General features: G+C 43.2%; 1 protein-coding gene across 8 annotated transcripts in view; it reads right to left on the reverse strand.

Annotated features, from left to right (window-relative positions):
* Positions 1-9,477: 9,477 nt before the first annotated feature.
* LOC110533427 (CMP-N-acetylneuraminate-beta-galactosamide-alpha-2,3-sialyltransferase 4) overlaps positions 9,478-21,466 on the reverse strand; it is a 52,934-nt gene continuing 40,945 nt past the window's right edge. For all 8 annotated transcript variants that reach the window (XM_021617616.2, XM_021617622.2, XM_036989810.1 and 5 more), the window contains one exon: positions 9,478-10,451. In XM_021617616.2, the coding sequence (XP_021473291.2) occupies positions 10,251-10,451 (201 nt within the window). In that variant the 3' untranslated portion in view covers positions 9,478-10,250. The remainder of the gene's footprint in view (positions 10,452-21,466) is intronic.

Raw genomic sequence — 21,466 nt, forward strand, 5'->3', positions numbered from 1 at the left:
ATTACCAGTAGGTGTGTCAAAGGTTTGGACACACCTACTCATTCAAGGGTTTTTATTTATTTGTACTATTGTCTACATTGTAGAAAAAATGTGAATACTTCAAACTATGAAATAACACATATGGAATCATGTAGTAACCAAAAAAGTGTTAAACAAATCAAAATATATTACTTCAAAGTAGCCACCCTTTGCCTTGATGACATATTTGCACACTCATGGAATTCTCTTAACCAGCATCATGAGGTAGTCACCTGGAATGCATTTCAATTAACTGGTGTGTCTTGTTAAAAGTTAATATGTGGAATTCTTTCCTTCTTAATGTGTTTGAGCCAATCAGTTGTTGTGACAAGGTAGGGGTGGTATACAGAAGATAGCCCTATTTGGTAAAATACCAAGTCCATATTATGGCAAGAACAGCTTAAATAACCAAAGAGAAATGATTAGTCCATCACTACTTTAAGACATGAAGGTCAGTCAATCCGGAAAATGTCAAGAATTTTGAAAGTTTCTTTAAGTGCAGTCGCAAAACGTATCAAGCGCTATGATGAAACTGTCTCTCATATCGACCGCCACGGGAAAAGAAGACCCAGAGTTACCTCTGCTGCAGAGGATAAGTTCAAGTTACCAGCTTCTGAAATTGCAGCCCTATTAAATGCTTCACAGAGTTCTAGTAACAGACACATCTCAACATCAACTGTTCAGAGAAGACTGTGTGAATCAGGCATTCATGGTCGAATTGCTGTGTACTACTCCCTTCACAGAACAGTGCAAACTGGCTCTAATCAGAATAGAAAGAGGAGTGGGAGGCCCCAGTGCACAACTGAGCAAGAGGACAAGTACATTAGACTGTCTAGTTTGAGAAAAGGAGCCTCACAAGTCCTCAACTGGCAGCATAATTAAATTGTACCCGCAAAACACCAGTTTCAACGTCAACAGTGAAGAGGCAACTCCGGGATGCTGGCCTTCTATGGCAGAGTTCCTCTGTCCAGTGGCTGTGTTCTTTTGCCCATCTTAAACTTTTATTTTTATTGACCAGTCTGAGAAATGGCTTTTTCTTTGACGTTGAGACTGGTGTTTTGTAGGTACTATTTAATGAAGTCACTCTGTGGTCCAACTCATCCCAAACCATCTCAATTGAGTTGAGGTTGGGTGATTGTGGAAGCCAGGTCATCTGATGCAGCACTCTCCACTCTCCTTCTTGGTCAAATAGCCCTTACACAGTCTGTAGGTGTATTGGGACATTGTCCTGTTGAAAAACAAATTATAGTCCCACTAAGCGCAAACCAGATGGGATGGCTTGTCGCTGCAGAATGCTGTGGTAGACATGCTGGTTAAGTGTACCTTGAATTCTAAATAAATGAGTGTCACCAGCAAAACACTCCCACACCATCACCTCCTCCATGCTTCACGGTGGGAACCACACATGCGGAGATCATCTGTTCACCTACTCTGCGGTTTGCAAACCAGTATTTCTACTTGCACATCCACATCTGCACATCTGTCACTCCAGTGTTAATTGCTAAATTGCAATTACTATGGTCTATTTATTGCCTTACTGTAACGGTTTTCTTGCGGTGAAGGAGAGGCGGACCAAAGCGCAGCGTGGTTATTTTGATTCATGTTTAATAAAGCACTTCACAAGAAAAAACTAACAAAAACAAGAAAGTTGAAAACCCAAAACAGTCCTATCTGGTGCAAACACAGAGACAGGAACAATCACCCACCAACACACAGTGAAACCCAGGCTACCTACAGTGCCTTGCGAAAGTATTCGGCCCCCTTGAACTTTGCGACCTTTTGCCACGTTTCAGGCTTCAAACATAAAGATATAAAACTGTATTTTTTTGTGAAGAATCAACAACAAGTGGGACACAATCATGAAGTGGAACGACATTTATTGGATATTTCAAACTTTTTTAACAAATCAAAAACTGAAAAATTGGGCGTGCAAAATTATTCAGCCCCTTTACTTTCAGTGCAGCAAACTCTCTCCAGAAGTTCAGTGAGGATCTCTGAATGATCCAATGTTGACCTAAATGACTAATGATGATAAATACAATCCACCTGTGTGTAATCAAGTCTCCGTATAAATGCACCTGCACTGTGATAGTCTCAGAGGTCCGTTAAAAGCGCAGAGAGCATCATGAAGAACAAGGAACACACCAGGCAGGTCCGAGATACTGTTGTGAAGAAGTTTAAAGCCGGATTTGGATACAAAAAGATTTCCCAAGCTTTAAACATCCCAAGGAGCACTGTGCAAGCGATAATATTGAAATGGAAGGAGTATCAGACCACTGCAAATCTACCAAGACCTGGCCGTCCCTCTAAACTTTCAGCTCATACAAGGAGAAGACTGATCAGAGATGCAGCCCATGAGAAGAGGCCCATGATCACTGGATGAACTGCAGAGATCTACAGCTGAGGTGGGAGACTCTGTCCATAGGACAACAATCAGTTGTATATTGCACAAATCTGGCCTTTATAGAAGAGTGGCAAGAAAGCCATTTCTTAAAGATATCCATAAAAAGTGTCGTTTAAAGTTTGCCACAAGCCACCTGGGAGACACACCAAACATGTGGAAGAAGGTGCTCTGGTCAGATGAAACCAAAATTGAACTTTTTGGCAACAATGCAAAACGTTACACAGCTCATCCCTCTGAACACACCATCCCCACTGTCAAACATGGTGGTGGCAGCATCATGGTTTGGGCCTGCTTTTCTTCAGCAGGGACAGGGAAGATGGTTAAAATTGATGGGAAGATGGATGGAGCCAAATACAGGACCATTCTGGAAGAAAACCTGATGGAGTCTGCAAAAGACCTGAGACTGGGATGGAGATTTGTCTTCCAACAAGACAATGATCCAAAACATAAAGCAAAATCTACAATGGAATGGTTCAAAAATAAACATTTCCAGGTGTTAGAATGGCCAAGTCAAAGTCCAGACCTGAATCCAATCGAGAATCTGTGGAAAGAACTGAAAACTGCTGTTCACAAATGCTCTCCATCCAACCTCACTGAGCTCGAGCTGTTTTGCAAGGAGGAATGGGAAAAAATGTCAGTCTCTCGATGTGCAAAACTGATAGAGACATACCCCAAGCGACTTACAGCTGTAATCGCAGCAAAAGGTGGCGCTACAAAGTATTAACTTAAGGGGGCTGAATAATTTTGCACGCCCAATTTTTCTGTTTTTGATTTGTTAAAAAAGTTTGAAATACCCAATAAATGTCGTTCCACTTCATGATTGTGTCCCACTTGTTGATTCTTCACAAAAAAATACAGTTTTATATCTTTATGTTTGAAGCCTGAAATGTGGCAAAAGGTCGCAAAGTTCAAGGGGGCCGAATACTTTCGCAAGACACTGTAAGTATGATTCTCAATCAGAGACAACTAATGACACCTGCCTCTGATTGAGAACCATACTAGGCCGAAACATAGAAATACCCAAATCATAGAAAAACAAACATAGACTGCCCACCCCAACTCACGCCCTGACCATACTAAATAATGACAAAGGAAATAAAGGTCAGAACGTGACAGTACCCCCCCCCCCCCCCCCCCCTCCGGCCGCAAAACCTTAACCTATAGGGGAGTGTCTTGGTGGGCGTCTGTCCGCGGTGGCGGCTCTGGCGCGGGACGCGGACCCCACTTCATGGGTGGGCTGAGGGGCTCTGGTGCCTCTGGGCTGAGGGGCTCTGGCGCCTCTGGGCTGAGGGGCTCTGGCGCCTCTGGGCTGAGGGGCTCTGGCGCCTCTGGGCTGAGGGGCACCGGCGCCTCTGGGCTGAGGGGCACTGGCGGCCCCTGGTTGACTGGCGGCCCCTGGCTGACTGGCGGCACTGGCGGCCCCTGGCTGACTGGTGGCCCCTGGCTGACTGGTGGCACTGGCGGCGCCGGGCAGACTGGCGGCACTGGCGGCCCCTGGCAGACTGGAGGCACTGGCGGTGCCGGGCAGACTGGCGGCACTGGCGGCTCCGGGCAGACTGGCGGCGCCGGGCAGACGGGCGGCGCCGGGCAGACGGGCGGCTCAGGCGGCGCCGGGCAGACGGGCGGCTCAGGCGGCGCCGGGCAGACGGGCGGCTCAGGCGGCGCCGGGCAGACGGGCGGCTCCGGCGGCGCCGGGCAGACGGGCGGCTCAGGCGGCGCCGGGCAGACGGGCGGCTCAGGCGGCGACGGGTGGCTCAGGCGGCGCTGGGCAGACGGGTAGCTCAGATGGCGCTCAGAAGACTGGTAGCTCAGATGGCGCTGGGCAGACGGGAAGCTCCGGCAACGCTGGAGAGGAAAGCTCTGGTAGCGCCGAACAGGCGGGAGACTCCGGCTGCGCTGGAGAGGAGGAAGGCTCCGGCAGCGCTGGACAGGCGGGAGCACCTGTAGGGATGAGACGGAGAGACAGCCAGGTGCGGGGGGCTGCCACCGGAGGGCTGGTGCGTGGAGGTGGTACCGGATAGACCGGACCGTGCAGACGCACTGGAGCTCTTGAGCACCGACCTGCCCAACCTTACCCGGTTGAATGCTCCCGGTCGCCCTGCCAGTGCGGCGAGGTGGAATAGCCCGCACTGGGCTATGCAGGCGAACCGGGGACACCATGCGCAAGGTTGGTGCCATGTAAGCCGGCCCAAGGAGACGCACTGGAGACCAGATGTGTAGAGCCGGCTTCATGGCACTTGGCTCAATGCTCACTCTAGCCCGGCCGATACGCGGAGCTGGTATGTACCGCACCGTGCGCTCCACAGCATAACACGGTGCCTGCCTGGTCTCTCTCGTCCCCCGGTAAGCACAGGAAGTTGGCGCAGGTCTCCTACCTGGCTTCGCCACACTTCCTGTGTGCCCCCCCCCACAATAAATCTTTGGGGCTGACTCTTGGGCTTCCATCCACGCTGCCGTGCTGCCTCCTCATACGAGCGCCTCTCTGCCTTAGCCGCCTCCAGCTCTTCTTTGGGGCGGCGATATTCTCCAGGCTGTGCCCAGGGTCCTTTTCCGTCCACTTTGTCCTCCCATGTCCATTCCTCCTCGCGCTGCTCCTGCTGCCGCTTCTCCTGCTGTACCTTGGGGCGGCGACACTCCCCTGGTTTTGCCCAGGGTCCTCTCCCGTCGAGGATTTCTTCCCAAGTCCAGAAGTCTTTATTTCGCTGCTCCTGCCCGTTACCACGCCGCTTGGTCCTGTTGTGGTGGGTGATTCTGTAACGGTTTTCTTGCGGTGAAGGAGAGGCGGACCAAAGCGCAGCGTGGTTATTTTGATTAATGTTTAATAAAGCACTTCACATGAACAAACTAACAAGAAACGTGAAAACCCAAAACAGTCCTATCTGGTGCAAACACAGAGACAGGAACAATCACCCATCGACACACAGTGAAACCCAGGCTACCTAAGTATGATTCTCAATCAGAGACAACTAATGACACCTGCCTCTGATTGAGAACCATACTAGGCCGAAACATAGAAATACCCAAATCATAGAAAAACAAACATAGACTGCCCACCCCAACTCACGCCTTGACCATACTAAATAATGACAAAACAAAGGAAATAAAGGTCAGAACGTGACACTTACCTCCTTACTTCATTTGCACACACTGTATACAGATTTTTCTATTGTGTTATTGACTGTACGTTTGTTTATCCCATGTGTAACTCTGTGTTGTTGTTTTGTCGCACTGCTTTGCTTTATCTTGGCCAGGTCACAGTTGTAATTGAGAACTTGTTCTCAACTGGCCAACCTGGTTAAATAAAGGTGAAAAAAAAAATACAAATATGTATCTATTGTAATTCCTAGGATACAACAGTGAATAATGTAGAACAAATAAATAGCATCAAAGGGCACCTTACAACTTACAATAATGAACACCTTGTAAAACAGCTTTGAAAACCAACCTGGCAATGTTTAATATTTTAACACACCTTTGATATTTTTTGGTACAGTTGTGTCATTCATTTATTTTCACATGTTTTGTACACTCACATGACAATCATAGACTAAAATACTGAATTCTGGTATGTGGAAGGTGGTTGCTGTGTGGTTGGGAGGTTCTGCCTGTCATTTGTTCTCAACAGCTAGCCAGTCTCGGAAGGGGGACTTGAAGAGGTAGACTGCTCTCTTTGTTCTGAGTGTTTGCAGTGCTAGTGTTTTTAGTTAATCTGGGTATGTCACATATTATGTGCCCAGTATGATAGAGAAATAAAAGTTTCTTAGCAGATAATGACAACATGACAATAACAGTAGCTGTAGATGATGTAATGAAAAGTTGGAGGGAGGTTGGTAATTGAAGACATCAGGTGGACCCACATCTGGGTGCTGGGCAGAACCCCTAGGTCCTGGAGAACAGGAGCAGAGTTAAAGGGAACAGGGTAGGAGCCAGAGACGTAAACAAGCAAACACGCAGGTTACACTTTACTGTGAGAAATTTTGATGGATTAGTGCAGTGTTATAAATGGGAGTTTTGTACTTTTCAACACTTTTGGAAGGTATAGCCTACATATAGCTAGTCCCCCACCAACTCAGAGCACAGAGAATCAGACTGATCCGAACTCATTGGTTCTGGTAGATGGGATACCTCCTGGGGGGTTTCGGACAGTCGATGGTCCTAAAGTCATGTGGAGAGGTAAATTGAAGAGGTACATTTTTAGCTCAGCATAACTACCATTTCTTGCTTTCTCAAATGTCAACCAAAGCTTAACATACTTTGCGTATTGGGCTTCACCACAGTGTAGGGCGTCAGTGCTTTCAGTGGTCGACCATCCAACTACTCCAACTGGAGAAGATTGTTGGCTTCCACCAAGTGCTAGGGAAACTAACACTAGCTTCAGGTTATTTTGTGTGCACATTGTGTGCTCTCTGATATGACATTCATTGAAATCATAATAATTTCAGATAATATAATGTGATTGATAAACAGAAGGTTAGTTCAATTGCCAAGCTGTCCAACTCCTTGACAATTCCCCGTCAGAAGAAGTCTTGCTGTCTCACTGCTGTCTTTCTCTCTCTGTTTCTCTCTGTCTGTCTTCCACTCTCTTCCCACCTCGCTCCCTCTCTCACTGTCATCCTTTCTCCCCTCCCCTCTGTGTCTGTCTAGCAAAGACACCTGGTTAAGGGCATTTGAAATTACCATAATTGCTTACACCTATCCACTTGATTTATCAGGTTTAACTTATAGCTAGATACCTCAATATGACATATAATTACATGTATAGCTAGCAACATGTAGATTACCAACTAGCTAGATGGAAAATGGTTGTTGAAAAATGGTTGTACATGGCTAAATCCGTCCAGTTCTCTAATAGAAGTTAACTGCTTAACGTTACTCTGAATGTTGTTGGCCTCTGACTAGGCAGGCTGAGGTAAATAAGTACACTAGCTAGCAAAGTCAATCTAAAAACAGCATCAATTATTTCTTCCTATTTAACAATATTTTCTTATATAAAAACAACGACATGGTAAGGAAAAGTGTTCTCTTTCCAGTCTTTTCGCTCCTTTGAGGCAGCAGGTTGTCACTGTCAAAAACACCGTCCTTGGAGAGCAATTCTGAGGTAATAGATTTGCGCGGACTGAGCGAGCGTTTTGAGGTGAAATAGAACAAGAACTGCCCGCGTCCTCCTTCCTTCGTGACCGCTACAAGGTAAAATACAGCCAAGCAACCAGCATAGCAACGGATGCTTTGGTTCATTACGTAATCCGGTCAGAATTTTGCACGTTCTAGCAACAGCCCTAGCAACAGAAACTAGAACTCATCGAATCCCATTGTAACGGAGGGGGGGAACACTTTTTGGCAGGGAGACACTATTTGGCAAGACAGGCCCTAGGTGAGATCTTGCTTGAGGGAAATAAAAAATACTTTCAATTGGGCTCCTGAGTGGCACAGTGGTCTAAGGCACTGCATCTCAGTGCAAGAGGTGGCAGGTAGCCTAGTGGTTAGAGCGTTGGGCTAGTAACCGCAAGGTTGAAAGCTTGAATCCCTGAGCTGACAAGACAAAAATATGTCGTTCTGCCCCTGAACAAAGCAGTTAACCACACTGTTCCTAGGCCATCATTGAAAATAACAATTTGTTCTTTACTGACTTGCCTAGTTAAATTAAGGTTACTTTTTATTTATTTTTAAACACACCTCCTCAGAAATGCTGAAGGATGCCATGCTTTCAACAGGAGAAAGGCACTTCCATTTCATTTATCTCGTTGGGTACATCAAATGTAAATAGTTATTTTCAGATTTTTGGTGGAATGACACACAAAGAAAAATGCAGAGGTGCCCCGTGGCGCCATACCTTCCCTGTGTAAAGACACCCTGTGACAGTTTAAGCGTACACTGTTGTTTTTGCAGCAAGTTACCTGTAAGTTTACAGTAATGTAATGTTAAACCAAAGTTACTTTGTAATTTATGCTAACATACAGTACCTTTTTTACAGTAACTTACAGGTAACTGGCTGCCAGTAATTTACAGTAAAAACTACTATATTTTGTACAGTGTAGTCCTGGACTTTAAACCAAAAATATCCATTGAACATGCTTCTTATTCCAGGACTAAGCTTAATAAAACTGACCCCTCAAGTTCAAGTACTTCACAGCATGCAGGGTTTTGTTGTGAACATCAATAAGTGCATCCAGAGCAAATGTCAAAGGAACTAACCAAAGTCTCTGCAATTTGCAGTGAGGAGCCATAAACCCATAAAAAATCAGTTCAGCTACAGAATCCCGCAGCTCATTATCACTGACATTCAAATCCTCCAACCTAGTTTGGTTTGATCTGATCACTGAGGCCAGACCCTCACAAGCCTTCTCGGTTAGTCTACACCTCTCTAGTCTTCAGAGAGTGGAGATGAGGAGGGAAAAGATAGAGAGAATTTGAAGTGACAGTGCACATCCAAACAATCAGGGCAGTTCACCTTGAAATGAAAATTCTCTCTGGATACCTTTACCCCTACCCAGTCCATGGATGTTGATTTGAGCATCCACAGACAGTGATTTTTGGTCCAGTCCAGCCTGGATTTGGCCTAAAAATAGATGTCTACGATTGGTTCCGATTTGGGCCGGAACGGCCTTCATTTGGCCTAAAAATAGACGTTAATGATTGGTTAGATTTGTTTCGGACCGGCCCAAAAATCAACGTCTGTAGACGTTCAAATCAAGGCAAGGGCAGACCGACCAAATTCGGGCCTTGTTTGGGGGCAGATCTCATCAGAAATATACCCAGTGTGCTTTGCAAGTGTTCGTTTTCACATTTACATTCTGGTAATTTAGCAGACACTTATCCAGAGCGACTTACAGTCTGTGCATTCAACTAAGGTAGATAAACAACCACATATCACAGTCATGGCAAGTCAAATGTTTCCATAGCCATTACTGAGAATGTTGCTGTAGATTGTTAAAGTGTTCTGTTGATTGTGTCAAAAGCCCTAGAAAATGATCACTACCAATTCTGAAGGATATGAAATGGCTAACATAAGTGTGAGTGATATATGGGAGCAATTATACGTTTCTTACTTCAATATCTGTTTTGCTCCAATTAGATTTTTATTTAGTATTTTTTATATCTGACATAATGCTTTCCTCTAACATTATAGGAGTGGCTCTTTTTACTGAATCCTTTGACTCATTCCGTTAATTTGCTTCAGTCATGTCCAGAGTACGCAGTATCCATTACCGGATGACCAATGAACAAAAATCTCAAAATAATCAGAATTCTACCACTCTCTCGTTCACCAACATTGGACTTATAGGAGCTACCACTTGTGACTGAGACGTATAAAAGTGTGCTTCAAACGATGTACATTTGTCATTGCTAGGCATACAAATAAGATTATTTCCTGATAACGTTGAAATGAGGTCCGTTGCATCTGCAACAAGAATAGATTGTCAACAATTCTTGGCGGAATGCAATTGCTTGACTGCTGCAAGGGAGAATAGCACAATATCGTCAGCGAACTGCAGCAGCCAGCCCCCCACATGATTAGTTCTCGAGTTTGTTGAGCAGAGGTAGGCTGTGTATCCATTTTTTTTGTTCTACCAGGCTGCGTCCATGTCCATCAATTATATTCAATAATCAATTCATTACATTAATACTTGCACCATGCGATCAATCAGTTCTAAACATGTAGTTTCCTGCGCATAGGCTACATATTATAGACAGTGGATGGTCGGAACATGTCTGGAGCCGTTGAGCCGGAGGAGCGAATATTGCCCGTAGGATTCATTGCGGCCAGCAGGTCAAATTAACAACTAAAATGAATGAGTTACTCAGAAAAAAATAAATTATGACTCTGGTGTCAGTAAAAAGAGTTGTTTAAAAATAATCGATCGCCAGCTAGACAGTGTTTCCTCCGACACATTGTTGCATCTGGGTTAAGCGAGCAGTGTGTGAAGAAGCAGTGCGGCTTGGCAGGGTCGTGTTTCGGAGGACGCATGGCTCTTGACCTTCGGCACTCCGGAGTCCGGAGGGGAGTTGCAGAGATGGGACAAGACCGTAACTACAAATTGGGGAGAAAAAAAGGTAAAAGTACAAGAAAATGATGAATTGTTTGCGAACTGCACATCACTGACATCTAGATATTATGTGACATTATGTACAGTTGACATTTAAACCATAGAAACGACAAACAAAAAAACAAAACAATTCTTCGTCATTAAAATATGCACTTTCTAACATAGGACAAAGACTGATTTTCAACATCCGCAGAGTTGTCTTTTCAATGTCTATATAAAATATATCATAAGTAGACATAATTGCAAATTATTAAATCCTTCCAATATAATTTTTTAAAACCAATTTAATTAAAAATTTAACTTTAATTAAATTAGTTGACTCTTCACATGAGATGATTTCACCGAACAACAAAAGAAAGGGAATATTGAATGATCCCCAATTATCCATCGCATTTCCAAAAAACGTTTTCAACATACATCTGTAAAATGATAGTTTAGAAACTAAAGCTTTGGTTGTCTTCCTCTCAGGTTTCCATGTCTTCTCCCTGGACCTCCTCAATGTCCACCTCTTCAACATCCGATTGTGAGGCCTCATCTTCACTGTTACTTTTCAACCTTGTTGAGGATGGCTTGTAGTCAGGCTCAAAAAGCCTCAGATTTGCCCGGATGGCCACCAATTTTTCAACCCTTGTATTGGTCAGCCTGTTGCGTGCTTTGGTGTGTGTGTTCCCAAACAAGTGCCAGTTGTGCTCTGAGGTGGCTGATGTTGGTGACTCCGCGCCCTCCAGGAGACTGTCAAACAGGATGACAACACCATCCCGACGTGTGTTGCTGGGCAGCTTCAATGTGGTGCTCTTATTCTTCTCACTTTGCTTGGTGAGGTAGATTGCTGCTATATGACCCTTCACATACCTAACCATTTCCTTGGCTCTCTTGTAGAGTGTATCCATTGTTTTCAGTGCCATGGTGTCTTTGAGGAGCAGATTCAATGCATGAGCAGCACAGTCAATGGGTGTGTTGTGAGGGTAGGACTCCTTCACTTTAGACCAAGCGGCCTTCATGTTCGCAGCATTGTCTGTCACCAGTGCAAATACCTTCTGTGGTCCAAGGTCATTGATGACTACCTTCAGCTCATCTGCAATGTAGAGACCGGTGTGTCTGTTGTCCCTTGTGTCTGCTCTTGTAGAATACTGGTTGAGGGGTGGAGATAATGTAGTTAATTATTCCCAGCCCACGAACATTCGACCACCCATCAGAGATGATTGCAATACAGTCTGCTTTCTCTATGATTTGCTTGACCTTCACTTGAACTCTGTTAAACTCTGCATCCAGCAAATTAATAGATAAAGCATGGCTGATTGGAGGGGTGTATGCTGGCCCGAAGAACATTCAGAAATCTCTTCCAATAGAGGTGAACCAGTTGCATACACAACTCATGCCAGACATTCATCAGCATTTATCTGACTACGTCCCTCCATTGAGTCAAAACAACTTCTGATTCCAGGAGGACCATGAGCTGTTGCTATCGATAAGGTGTCTGATTCATCATTTTCACCTCAAATAGAACATAAGGGACTTTTGTTAGAGGTTGCTTGTTGTGAACACTGAGGGAACTTTATGCACTTGGCCAGATGATTCTGCATCTTTGCTGCATTCTTCACATATGATTTGGCATGGTATTTACAAATGTACACATTTCCTTCTATGTTAGCTGCAATGAAATGTTTCCACACATCAGATAGTGCCCGTGGCATTTTCCTGTAAAGATTAGAAAGGGAATTGTATAAAAAACAACAAATACAATTCCAGGTACATATAAATAGTTAAGCAGTTAGATTAACCAACTCCTTTGTAAGATAAATGTTTTAAAATGAAACATGTATGAAACAGCTTAATTAACACTCCTCAGTTAGCAGTTAGAAATTATTTAAACACACTTTTGTCACGTTCTGACCTTAGTTCTGTTATATTATCTTTGTTTTAGTATGGTCAGGGCGTGAGTTGGGTGGGTTGTCTATGTTCGTTTTTCTATAATTTGGGATTTCTGTGTTCGGCCAAGTATGGTTCTCAATCAGAGGCAGCTGTCAATCGTTGTCCCTGATTGAGAATCATACTTAGGTAGCCTGGTTTCACTTTTGAGTTGTGAGTGTTTATTTTCCGTGTTTGTGCCACATGGGACTGTTCCGTTTGTTTCACGTTGTTATTTTCTGGTGTAGGTTTTTTTTATATTAAAATGGACACATACCACGCTGCAAATTGGTCCGATCTATCTTACTCCTCATCAGAGGAAGACAACGAACATTACAACTTTTCTGTAGGCTACTATTTACTAGTTAACAAAAAATCATGTATGTCTTATAAAATATATTCACCCCACCCAGTATTGTAATCAAAACTTCCCAGAAAGCATGTAGTTCTTGGCTCAGACAGCGTAGTAGTATGGGCTCAATAGCATCTCATTAGTGTGCAAGACTTACAATCAGCTGTACATGTGATGGAAGAGCGCACTGCACATGTGATGTAAGAATGCACTGTGCATGCAGAGGGTTGCAATTCCATTGAATTGGGGATAGTTTAACCAAAATATGCCACAAGACCTATAATTGCCTTGTGTTTATCCCACAAAAAAGGTTCACTGTTATAAGCTAACATTTTTGATGAATTTAAGCTAAATTCCCCAAATTCCAGGGCTTAACTTCCCATGGAAGACTTCCAGAAAAATTCTGGAGATTAACCAGAAAGTTTCCAACCCTTTGCAACGCTACATAGTCTTTAAAACATTAACTTTAACATCAGACTTCTTTTTAACATCATTTCGCTCACTGGGTATGCCTCTCACTTTCGATCTTTATCCCACACCGTACCTGTCTCTCACTGTCACACTTGATCAGGAAACACTGGTGGTCGTATGGTGGGTCAACAACAAACACACCAAGACAGTCGTGAAGAGGGCACGACAAAGCCTTTTCCCCCTCAGGAAACTAAAAAGATTTGGCATGGGTCCTGAGATCCTCAAAAGGTTATACAGCTGCAACATCGAGAGCATCACGACTGTCAAATGACTGGTTGCATCAATGCCTGGTACGGCAATGGCTCAGCCTCCAACCGCAAGGCACTACAGAGGGCAGTGCGTACGGCCCAGTACATCACTGGGGCTAAGCTGCCTGCCATCCAGGACCTTTACACCAGGCGGTGTGAGAGGAAGGCCCTAAAAATTGTCAAAGACCCCAGCCACCCCAGTCATAGACTGTTCTCTCTACTACCACATGGCAAGCGGTACCGGAGTGCCAAGTCTAGGACAAAAAGGCTTCTCAACAGTTTTTACTCCCAAGCCATGAGACTCCTGAACAGTTAATCATTTGAGACTGTTGTTGTTGCTCAGATCCAGTTCTCTGATATAGTTATTGGCACACATTAGAGATAATGCCACAGTTTCAAAGCTGTCTGGTTGAATCCGACAGTGGTCCAACCTGAGAAAAGTGTCAATGAGTGTCAACAGAAGCAAATGAGTGGCATATATCTGTTGAAGGAAGTGCAAACTCAGTTCTGTGAATAAATATCAAACAACATTGCTGTAAGTGAAAATACTCACAGAATTGTATTGTGTAACTTGATGACTGGCAAGCGGTTTGAGTGGCCATGTTGTTCTGCATTGTAGGCTTTCAAGTCAAAGACGTCCAAAGTTCTATCTGATACCATTAGTACACAGGCCAGGGCTAAGGATTGTGGGGCCATCAGTTCCATCACTGACTTCAAGGTGGTCAGAACCCCCTCCTGTGAGCATTATCATGCAGCTCAGCCAGACAGTGAAACAAATTGTTGTGTCTCTCTGAATTGAAATTTGCATTGCTCTTGTCCATAACATACCCACATCCCTTTTGTGTGAGTATCTTCACGGATCTTGCATTTGACATGCTCAATTGTTTCAATGAGGCGGTCAAAAATTCCATCCACTGTTGTGCATCCTCCGAAACACAACCCAACCAAGCCGCACTGCTTCTTGACACAATGCCCATTTAACCCCGAAGCTAGCCGCACCAATGTGTCAGAGGAAACACTGTGCACCTGGCGACCGTGTCAGTGTGCACTTGGCCGGCCTGCCACAGGAGTCGCTAGTGCGAGATGGGACAAGGACATCCCTGCCGGCCAAACCCTACCCTAACCCCTAAGAAATGTCACCATTCACTCTCCGTATCACAGTTGTGTGCTGATCATATAAACTCAATTGCTCAAATATAGATTTGTCAAATACTCCAGCCACCCTAGTCATAGACTGTTCTCGCTACCGCACGACACCGAAGCGCCAGGTACAGGTCCAAAAGGCTTCTTAATAGCTTCTACCCCCAAGCCATAAGATTCCTGAACAGCTAATCAAATGGCTACCCAGACTATTTGCATTGTCCCCCACCCCCTCTTTTACGCTGCTGCTACTCTCTGTTTATTATCTATGCATAGTCACTTTAACTCTACCTACATGTACATATTACCGCAATTACCTCAACTAACCTGTTCCCCCGCACGCACATTGACTCTGTACCGGTACCCACTGTTTATAGCCTCGCTACTGTTATTTTACTGCTGCTCTTTAAATATTTTTATTTTTTACTTATCTATTTTTTACTTAACACTTATTTTTCTTAAAACTGCATTGTTGGTTAAGGGCTTGTAAGTAAGCATTTCACTATAAGGTCTACCTGTTGTTTTCGGTGCATGTGACATGTACAATTTGATTTGATTAGACAGAGACGATTGCTCAAACCCAGACAATGAGCATTTGTTTTGTAATTCAAAAAGAACAGCTGACGTGGAAGAAGCTCAGATTAGAATAGGGCAGGCACAAATGATCAAATGCAGAATACAAATCTCTTATGATAGAATACTTACATTTGAAAGGTAATTTCCCTGACAAATGTTAAAACAAACAGAAAAAATTATTAGTAAATGGAAGAGGCATGAAAGCACAGCCACATGCAATTAGAATGATATAGCTCAACATGCAAAGCAAACAAAGACACCCACATTTAGAAGTGATACTTATGAGAGAAGGAGAGCGTATTGCAACATCCTCTCTGCATTGAGACTGGTCCCTTAAACAATGTACTTACTATACATTGGTACTAGGCCTGATCACCATTGTTTGATCCCTGGCAAGCTGTTCCCCAAAAACCATTGTTCCACTAAAACTGATAAATACAACATTGCAACTCTCTCTCTGCAAATCCTAATGTGGTTCTATAAAAATGGGGCAATGCTTCCAGACAATTTCCTCCGGCTATTGACTGGTTTAATTTGAAATACCAGGTATCAACGTTGCGCTTTAATAATGATGCATCGTAAAGAACCATCACATAATAGAAGCCAAGTATGGTCTTGGTGTTGAATTAAGTTTGACCAAATATAATACATGTGTTTTTGCTTGTATTTCTGTCTGTCTGTGTCTCCCCCTTGCTCTCTGTCAATATCGCTTTTTCTGACAACCTATACATCAGGTTTAGAATATTTCTATGCTTCTGTTGTCAGGTCCTGTAGACGATTTAATGGTACCTCACACCCGAATGAAGGATGCCATAGGACTGGAGTACTACATATAGAGGTGAATAAGTGGGCTTGGCTCACCATCTTGTTGCTGGTATGATGAACATTTGAATGCATGCACTCACTGTCGCTCTGGATAAGAGCATCTACTACAATAATAAAATGTCAAATGTAAATGTTTTACATACATATTTCATATTACTGTATTGAATTATCAAAAAAAGAACCCTGATTAGATCGTGAAAAAAACATTTCTTTACACAATAAAAGCTAATTTATCAATATTTCTGAAAACTCTTAATTTGCTGTTTGTTCTTGTTTTATCTCAGGAGAAATTGTTTTTGTTTGTTTTTGTTTCTGACTAATGTTCAAGAGCTGCAAAAAACTCTCAATCACACACTCTTACTGACACTTGTGGGTGCTTCACGTAATGTGCTGCTACCATGTCATGCTGCTGCCATGTTGTGTCGCTACCGGGCTGTGTTGTTGCCATGCTGTGTTGTTGTCTTAGGTCTCTCTTTATGTAGTGTTGTTTCTCTTGTCGTTATGTGTGTTTTGTCCTACATTTTAGTTTTTAATCCCAGACCCCATCCTCGCAGGAGGCCTTTTGCCTCTTGGTAGGCTGTCATTGTGCATTCGGAAAGTATTCAGACCCTTTGACCTTTCTTCACATTTTGATATGTTACAGCCTTATTCTAAAAATGGATTTGAAAAAAATCCCTCATCAATCTAAACAAAATACCCCATAATGACAGATTTTTAGACATTTTTGCAAATCAAGCCATGGGGTCGAAGGAATTGTCCGTAGAGCGCTGAGACAGGGTTGTGTCGAGGCACAGATCTGGGGAATATTACCCCAAAAAATCTGCAGCATTTAGGGTCCCCAACAACACAGTGGCCTACATCATTCTTAAATGGAAGAAGTTAGGAATCACCAATACTCTTTCTAGAGCTGGCCGCCCAGCCAAACTGAGCAATCAGGGCTTGGTGAGGGAGGTGACCAAGAACCCGATAGTCACTCTGACTGAGCTGGGAGAACCATCCAGAAGGACAACCATCTCTGCAGCACTCCACCAATCAGGCCTTTATGGTAAAGTGGCCAGACGGAAGCCACTCCTCAGAAAAAAGGCACATTACAGCGCAATTGGAGTTTGCCAAAATGCACCTAAAGCACTCTCAGACCATGAGAAACAAGATTCTCTGGTCTGATGAAACAAAAATTGAACTCTTTGGCCTGAATTCCAAGCGTCACATCTGTAGGAAACCTGGCACCATCCCTATGGTGAAGCATGGTGGTGGCTGCATCATGCTGTGGGGATGTTTTTCAGCGGCAGGGACTGGGAGACTAGTCAGGATCGACGGAAAGATGAACGGAGCAAAGTACTGAGAGATCCTTGATGAAAACCTGCTCCAGAGTGCTCAGGACCTCAGACTGGGGCGAATGTCCACCTTACAACATGCCAACGCACACAGCAAACAAGCCCTAAGCACACAGCAAAGACAACGCAGGAATAGCTTCGGGACAAGTCTCTGAATGTCCTTCAGTGGCCCAGCCAGAAACCTGAAAATAGCTTTGCAGCGATGCTCCCCATCAAACCTGACAGAGCTTGAGAAGATCTGCAGAGAAGAAGGGAGAAACTCCTCAAATACAGTTGTGCCAGGCTTGTAGCATCATACCCAAAAAGACTCGAGGCTGTAATCGCTGCCGAAGTACTGAGTAAAGGGTCTGAATACTTATGTAAATGTGATATTCCGTATTTTTATTCTGATAAATTTGAGACGTTTCTAAAAACCTGTTTTTGCTTTGTCATTATGGGGTATTGTGTATAGATTGAAGGGGGGACAAACAAATCCATTTTAGATTAATGTAACAAAATGTGGAAAAATCACGGGGTCTGAATACATTCCGAATGAACTGTAAATAAGAATGTGTATTACAACGTACACATTACAATGTCAGAAGTATTACAATGTAAACTTACTGTCTGCATATTTCAAAAACATGGAATATGAGGGTGTAGTGAGATACATAATGGGCTGAACGATTCTCATCACTCATCTTGAAAAAAACTTATATTAAAAACTTGGAAGTCAATCAATCCGCCATCATTGACACAATGGAAAATGTTTTATTATTGAAATAGGATGGGCAACCGAGAAAAAAACAAATTGGTACAATTTAAGGCAAAGCGGCAAACAGTAATGCAGGCACTAAGGTTGGGGGTGTGAGCATGCGGGTATGAGCAGATGAGATGCAGGCACTAAGGTTGGGGGTGTGAGCATGTGGGTATGAGCAGATGAGATGCAGGCATTGTTTGTGTTTGTCTTTAAGATGTTTTTCGTATGCTTTTGAAGTGCAAAAAAAAGGAATCTAATGAATCTCTCCAATCTTTTACAGGAATGATGTGTTAAGCTCGAAGCTCCTATTTGGACACTGAGGTGCTGTGGGGGTATCGCTTCACACCAGTCCTCTCCCTGGATAAGGGTTTCTATGAGGTGAACTACAACAGCTTCCACAGCATCTATGAGACCAACACGCCTTGCTGTAGTGCCAAATATCTGGCAACCACCACAGCCAAAAAGGTCCACCTCGAATCAGGTCTGGTGGCACTACCAACTTCCAGACAGTCTGTGTCATCAATGTGACAGCCACTTTTCAGCTATTGTGTATTTTCTAAAATTAATATCTTATATTGTCGCATAATTTCCCTACACTATACTCTACCATGTGAATTAATGAATTAACGGCTCTATTCAATCTGTAGATCTGAAAATCCGCTTTATAGTGATTGAGAATTAAAGGCAATGTTTCTGTGGTCCGGGAGACTGCATTCACGGTAAAAGCTGCATATATGTCGGCTCAATCGGAACTTAGTCTACCTTTACATTTTAACACGGATCTTCGGCAATAGGGATTGAATCCAGGCCTAAATAAATGTTATTTAATTTCAAAATTGTACAAAGGTTTCCAGAGTGAAAAGCAATAAGATGCTATGTGCAATGGTCACCTACAGGATAGGGAGGAATGTGTTGGAAATCTGTAGCAATTTTATGAGAACATGGCAAAAACATTAATGTGTCCAGTTTTTTGTGGGTTAGGTAAATATTCCATCAACATCCCATCAAACATACACAGAACGTGGTTGCCATGTTATCAGAATATAAGATATTAATGTTCTAGTCATTTTAGTACTGGCCAATGATTATAAAGATGAATCTGATCCAACCATAAGTTCATGCATTGTGCATCTGGCCTGAGAGGATGGAAGTTCAATATGTAGCTAGGAAGGCAAATGTTAATTAGCTGGCTAATCGTTGCCCATGAACGGAAGTTAGGCTAGCGAGCAAGCATTTTAGCCAGGTAGCCTAGGATAACAAAACTAAAAGTAAGTACTGTAAGACAACATGAAGAGAGGAGGATGGCATTGGCATTTCTCTACAAGTAGGGTGAGTCAACATGTTTTTTCAACTTACACACACACACAAAAATCAGTACCATGGGCAACCACATGATATTTATCTTATGTTGATTGGACTAAATCGTTTTTGGAATCTTTTAGTTGGCACTGTATTAGACTAAGCAGAGGTGATTTGACGATGTTGAAGTTAAAATGGTCCTGGAATGGTGGAGGCAGCTCCTGTTTCTTTGCAACTTGCGTTAACTCTCCGGTGTTCTAAATCAATAGCTTTTTAGTAGTCCAAAAATGTTGGAAGCATTAACTTGATTAACCATGCTGTAGGTCATGTTACATGCAATATGCTTTGTGGACTTCACCGGACAGTTGTTGCTCTCTGGTTTTGTGATGAAAAAAAAATGTGGTTGAATTTATTCTTCCACTGTGTCTTCTTATTGTCTCGGCCTTAGGCCTATATATCACAGTGGCAAGGCAAATGAACTAACACTTTATAGAGACAACACCGCAATTACAACAACACACAAGTCGGAAGTTTACATACACTTAGGTTGGAGTCATTAAAACTCGTTTTTCAACCACTCCACAATTTTTTTCACAAACTATAGTTTTGGCAAGTCGGTTAGGAAATCTACTTTGTGCATGACACAAGTAATTTTTCCAACAATCGTTTACAGACAGATTATTTCACTTATAATGCATTGTATCACAATTCCAGTGGGTCAGAAGTTTAAAAACACTAAGTTGACTGTGCCTTTAAACAGCTTGGAAAATTCCAGAAAATGATGTCATGGCTTTAGAAGCTTCTGATAGGCTAATTGACATCATTTGAGTCAATTGGAGGTGTACCTGTGGATGTATTTCAAGGCCTACCTTCACACTCAGTGCCTCTTTGCTTGACATAATGGGAAAATCAAAAGAAATCAGCCAAGTGCTCAAAAAATAAATTGTAGACCTCCACAAGTCTGGTTCATCCTTGGGAGCAATTTCCAAACGCCTGAAGGTACCACGTTCAACTGTACAAACAATAGTATGCAAGTATAAACACCATGGGACCACGCAGCCGTCATACCTCACAGGAAGGAGACGCGTTCTGTCTCCTAGAGATTAATGTACTTTGGTGCGAAAAGTGCAAATCAATCCCAGAACAACAACCAAAGACCTTGTGAAGATGCTGGAGGGAAACAGGTACAAAAGTATCTATATCCACAGTAAAACGAGTCCTATATCGACATAACCTGAAAGGCTGCTCAGCAAGGAAGAAGCCACTGCTCCAAAACCGCTATAAGAAAGCTACAGTTTGCAACTGCACATGGGGACAAAGACTGTTCTTTTTGGAGAAATGTCCTCTGGTCTGATGAAACAAAAATAGAACTGTTTGGCCATAATGACCATCGTTATGTTTGAAGGAAAAAGGGGGAGGCTTGCAAGCCGAAGAACACCATCCCAACCGTGAAGCACAAGGGTGGCAGCATCATGTTAGGGGGGTGCTTTGCTGCAGGAGGGACTGGTGCACTTCACAAAATAGATAGCATCATGAGGAGAGAAAATTATGTGGATATATTGAAGCAACATCTCAAGAGATCAGTCAGGAAAAAAGCTTGGTCGCAAATGGATCTTCCAAATGGACAATGACCCCAAGCATACTTCCAAAGTTGTGGCAAAATGGCTTAAGGACAACAAAGTCACGGTATTGGAGTGGCCATCACAAAGCCCTGACCTCAATCCTACAGAAAATTTGTGGGCAGAACTGAAAAAGCGTGTGCGAGCAAGGAGGCCTACAAACCTGACTCAGTTACACCAGCTCTGTCAGGAGGAATGGGCCAAGATTCACCCAACTTATTGTGGGAAGATTGTGGAAGGCTACCCAAAACGTTTGACCCAAGTTAAACAATTTAAAGGCAATGCTACCAAGTACTAATTGAGCGTATGTAAACTTCAGACCCCCTTGGAATGTGATGAAAGAAATAAAAGCTGAAATAAATCATTCTCTCTACTATTATTCTGACATTTCACATTCTTAAAATGAAGTGGTGATCCTAACTGACCTAAAGCAGGGAATTTTTACTCCAATTAAATCTCAGGAATTGTGAAAAACTGAGTTTAAATGT

This window comes from Oncorhynchus mykiss, chromosome 10 (assembly GCF_013265735.2).
Source record: "Oncorhynchus mykiss isolate Arlee chromosome 10, USDA_OmykA_1.1, whole genome shotgun sequence".
In the NCBI taxonomy this organism is placed as follows: domain Eukaryota; kingdom Metazoa; phylum Chordata; class Actinopteri; order Salmoniformes; family Salmonidae; genus Oncorhynchus; species Oncorhynchus mykiss.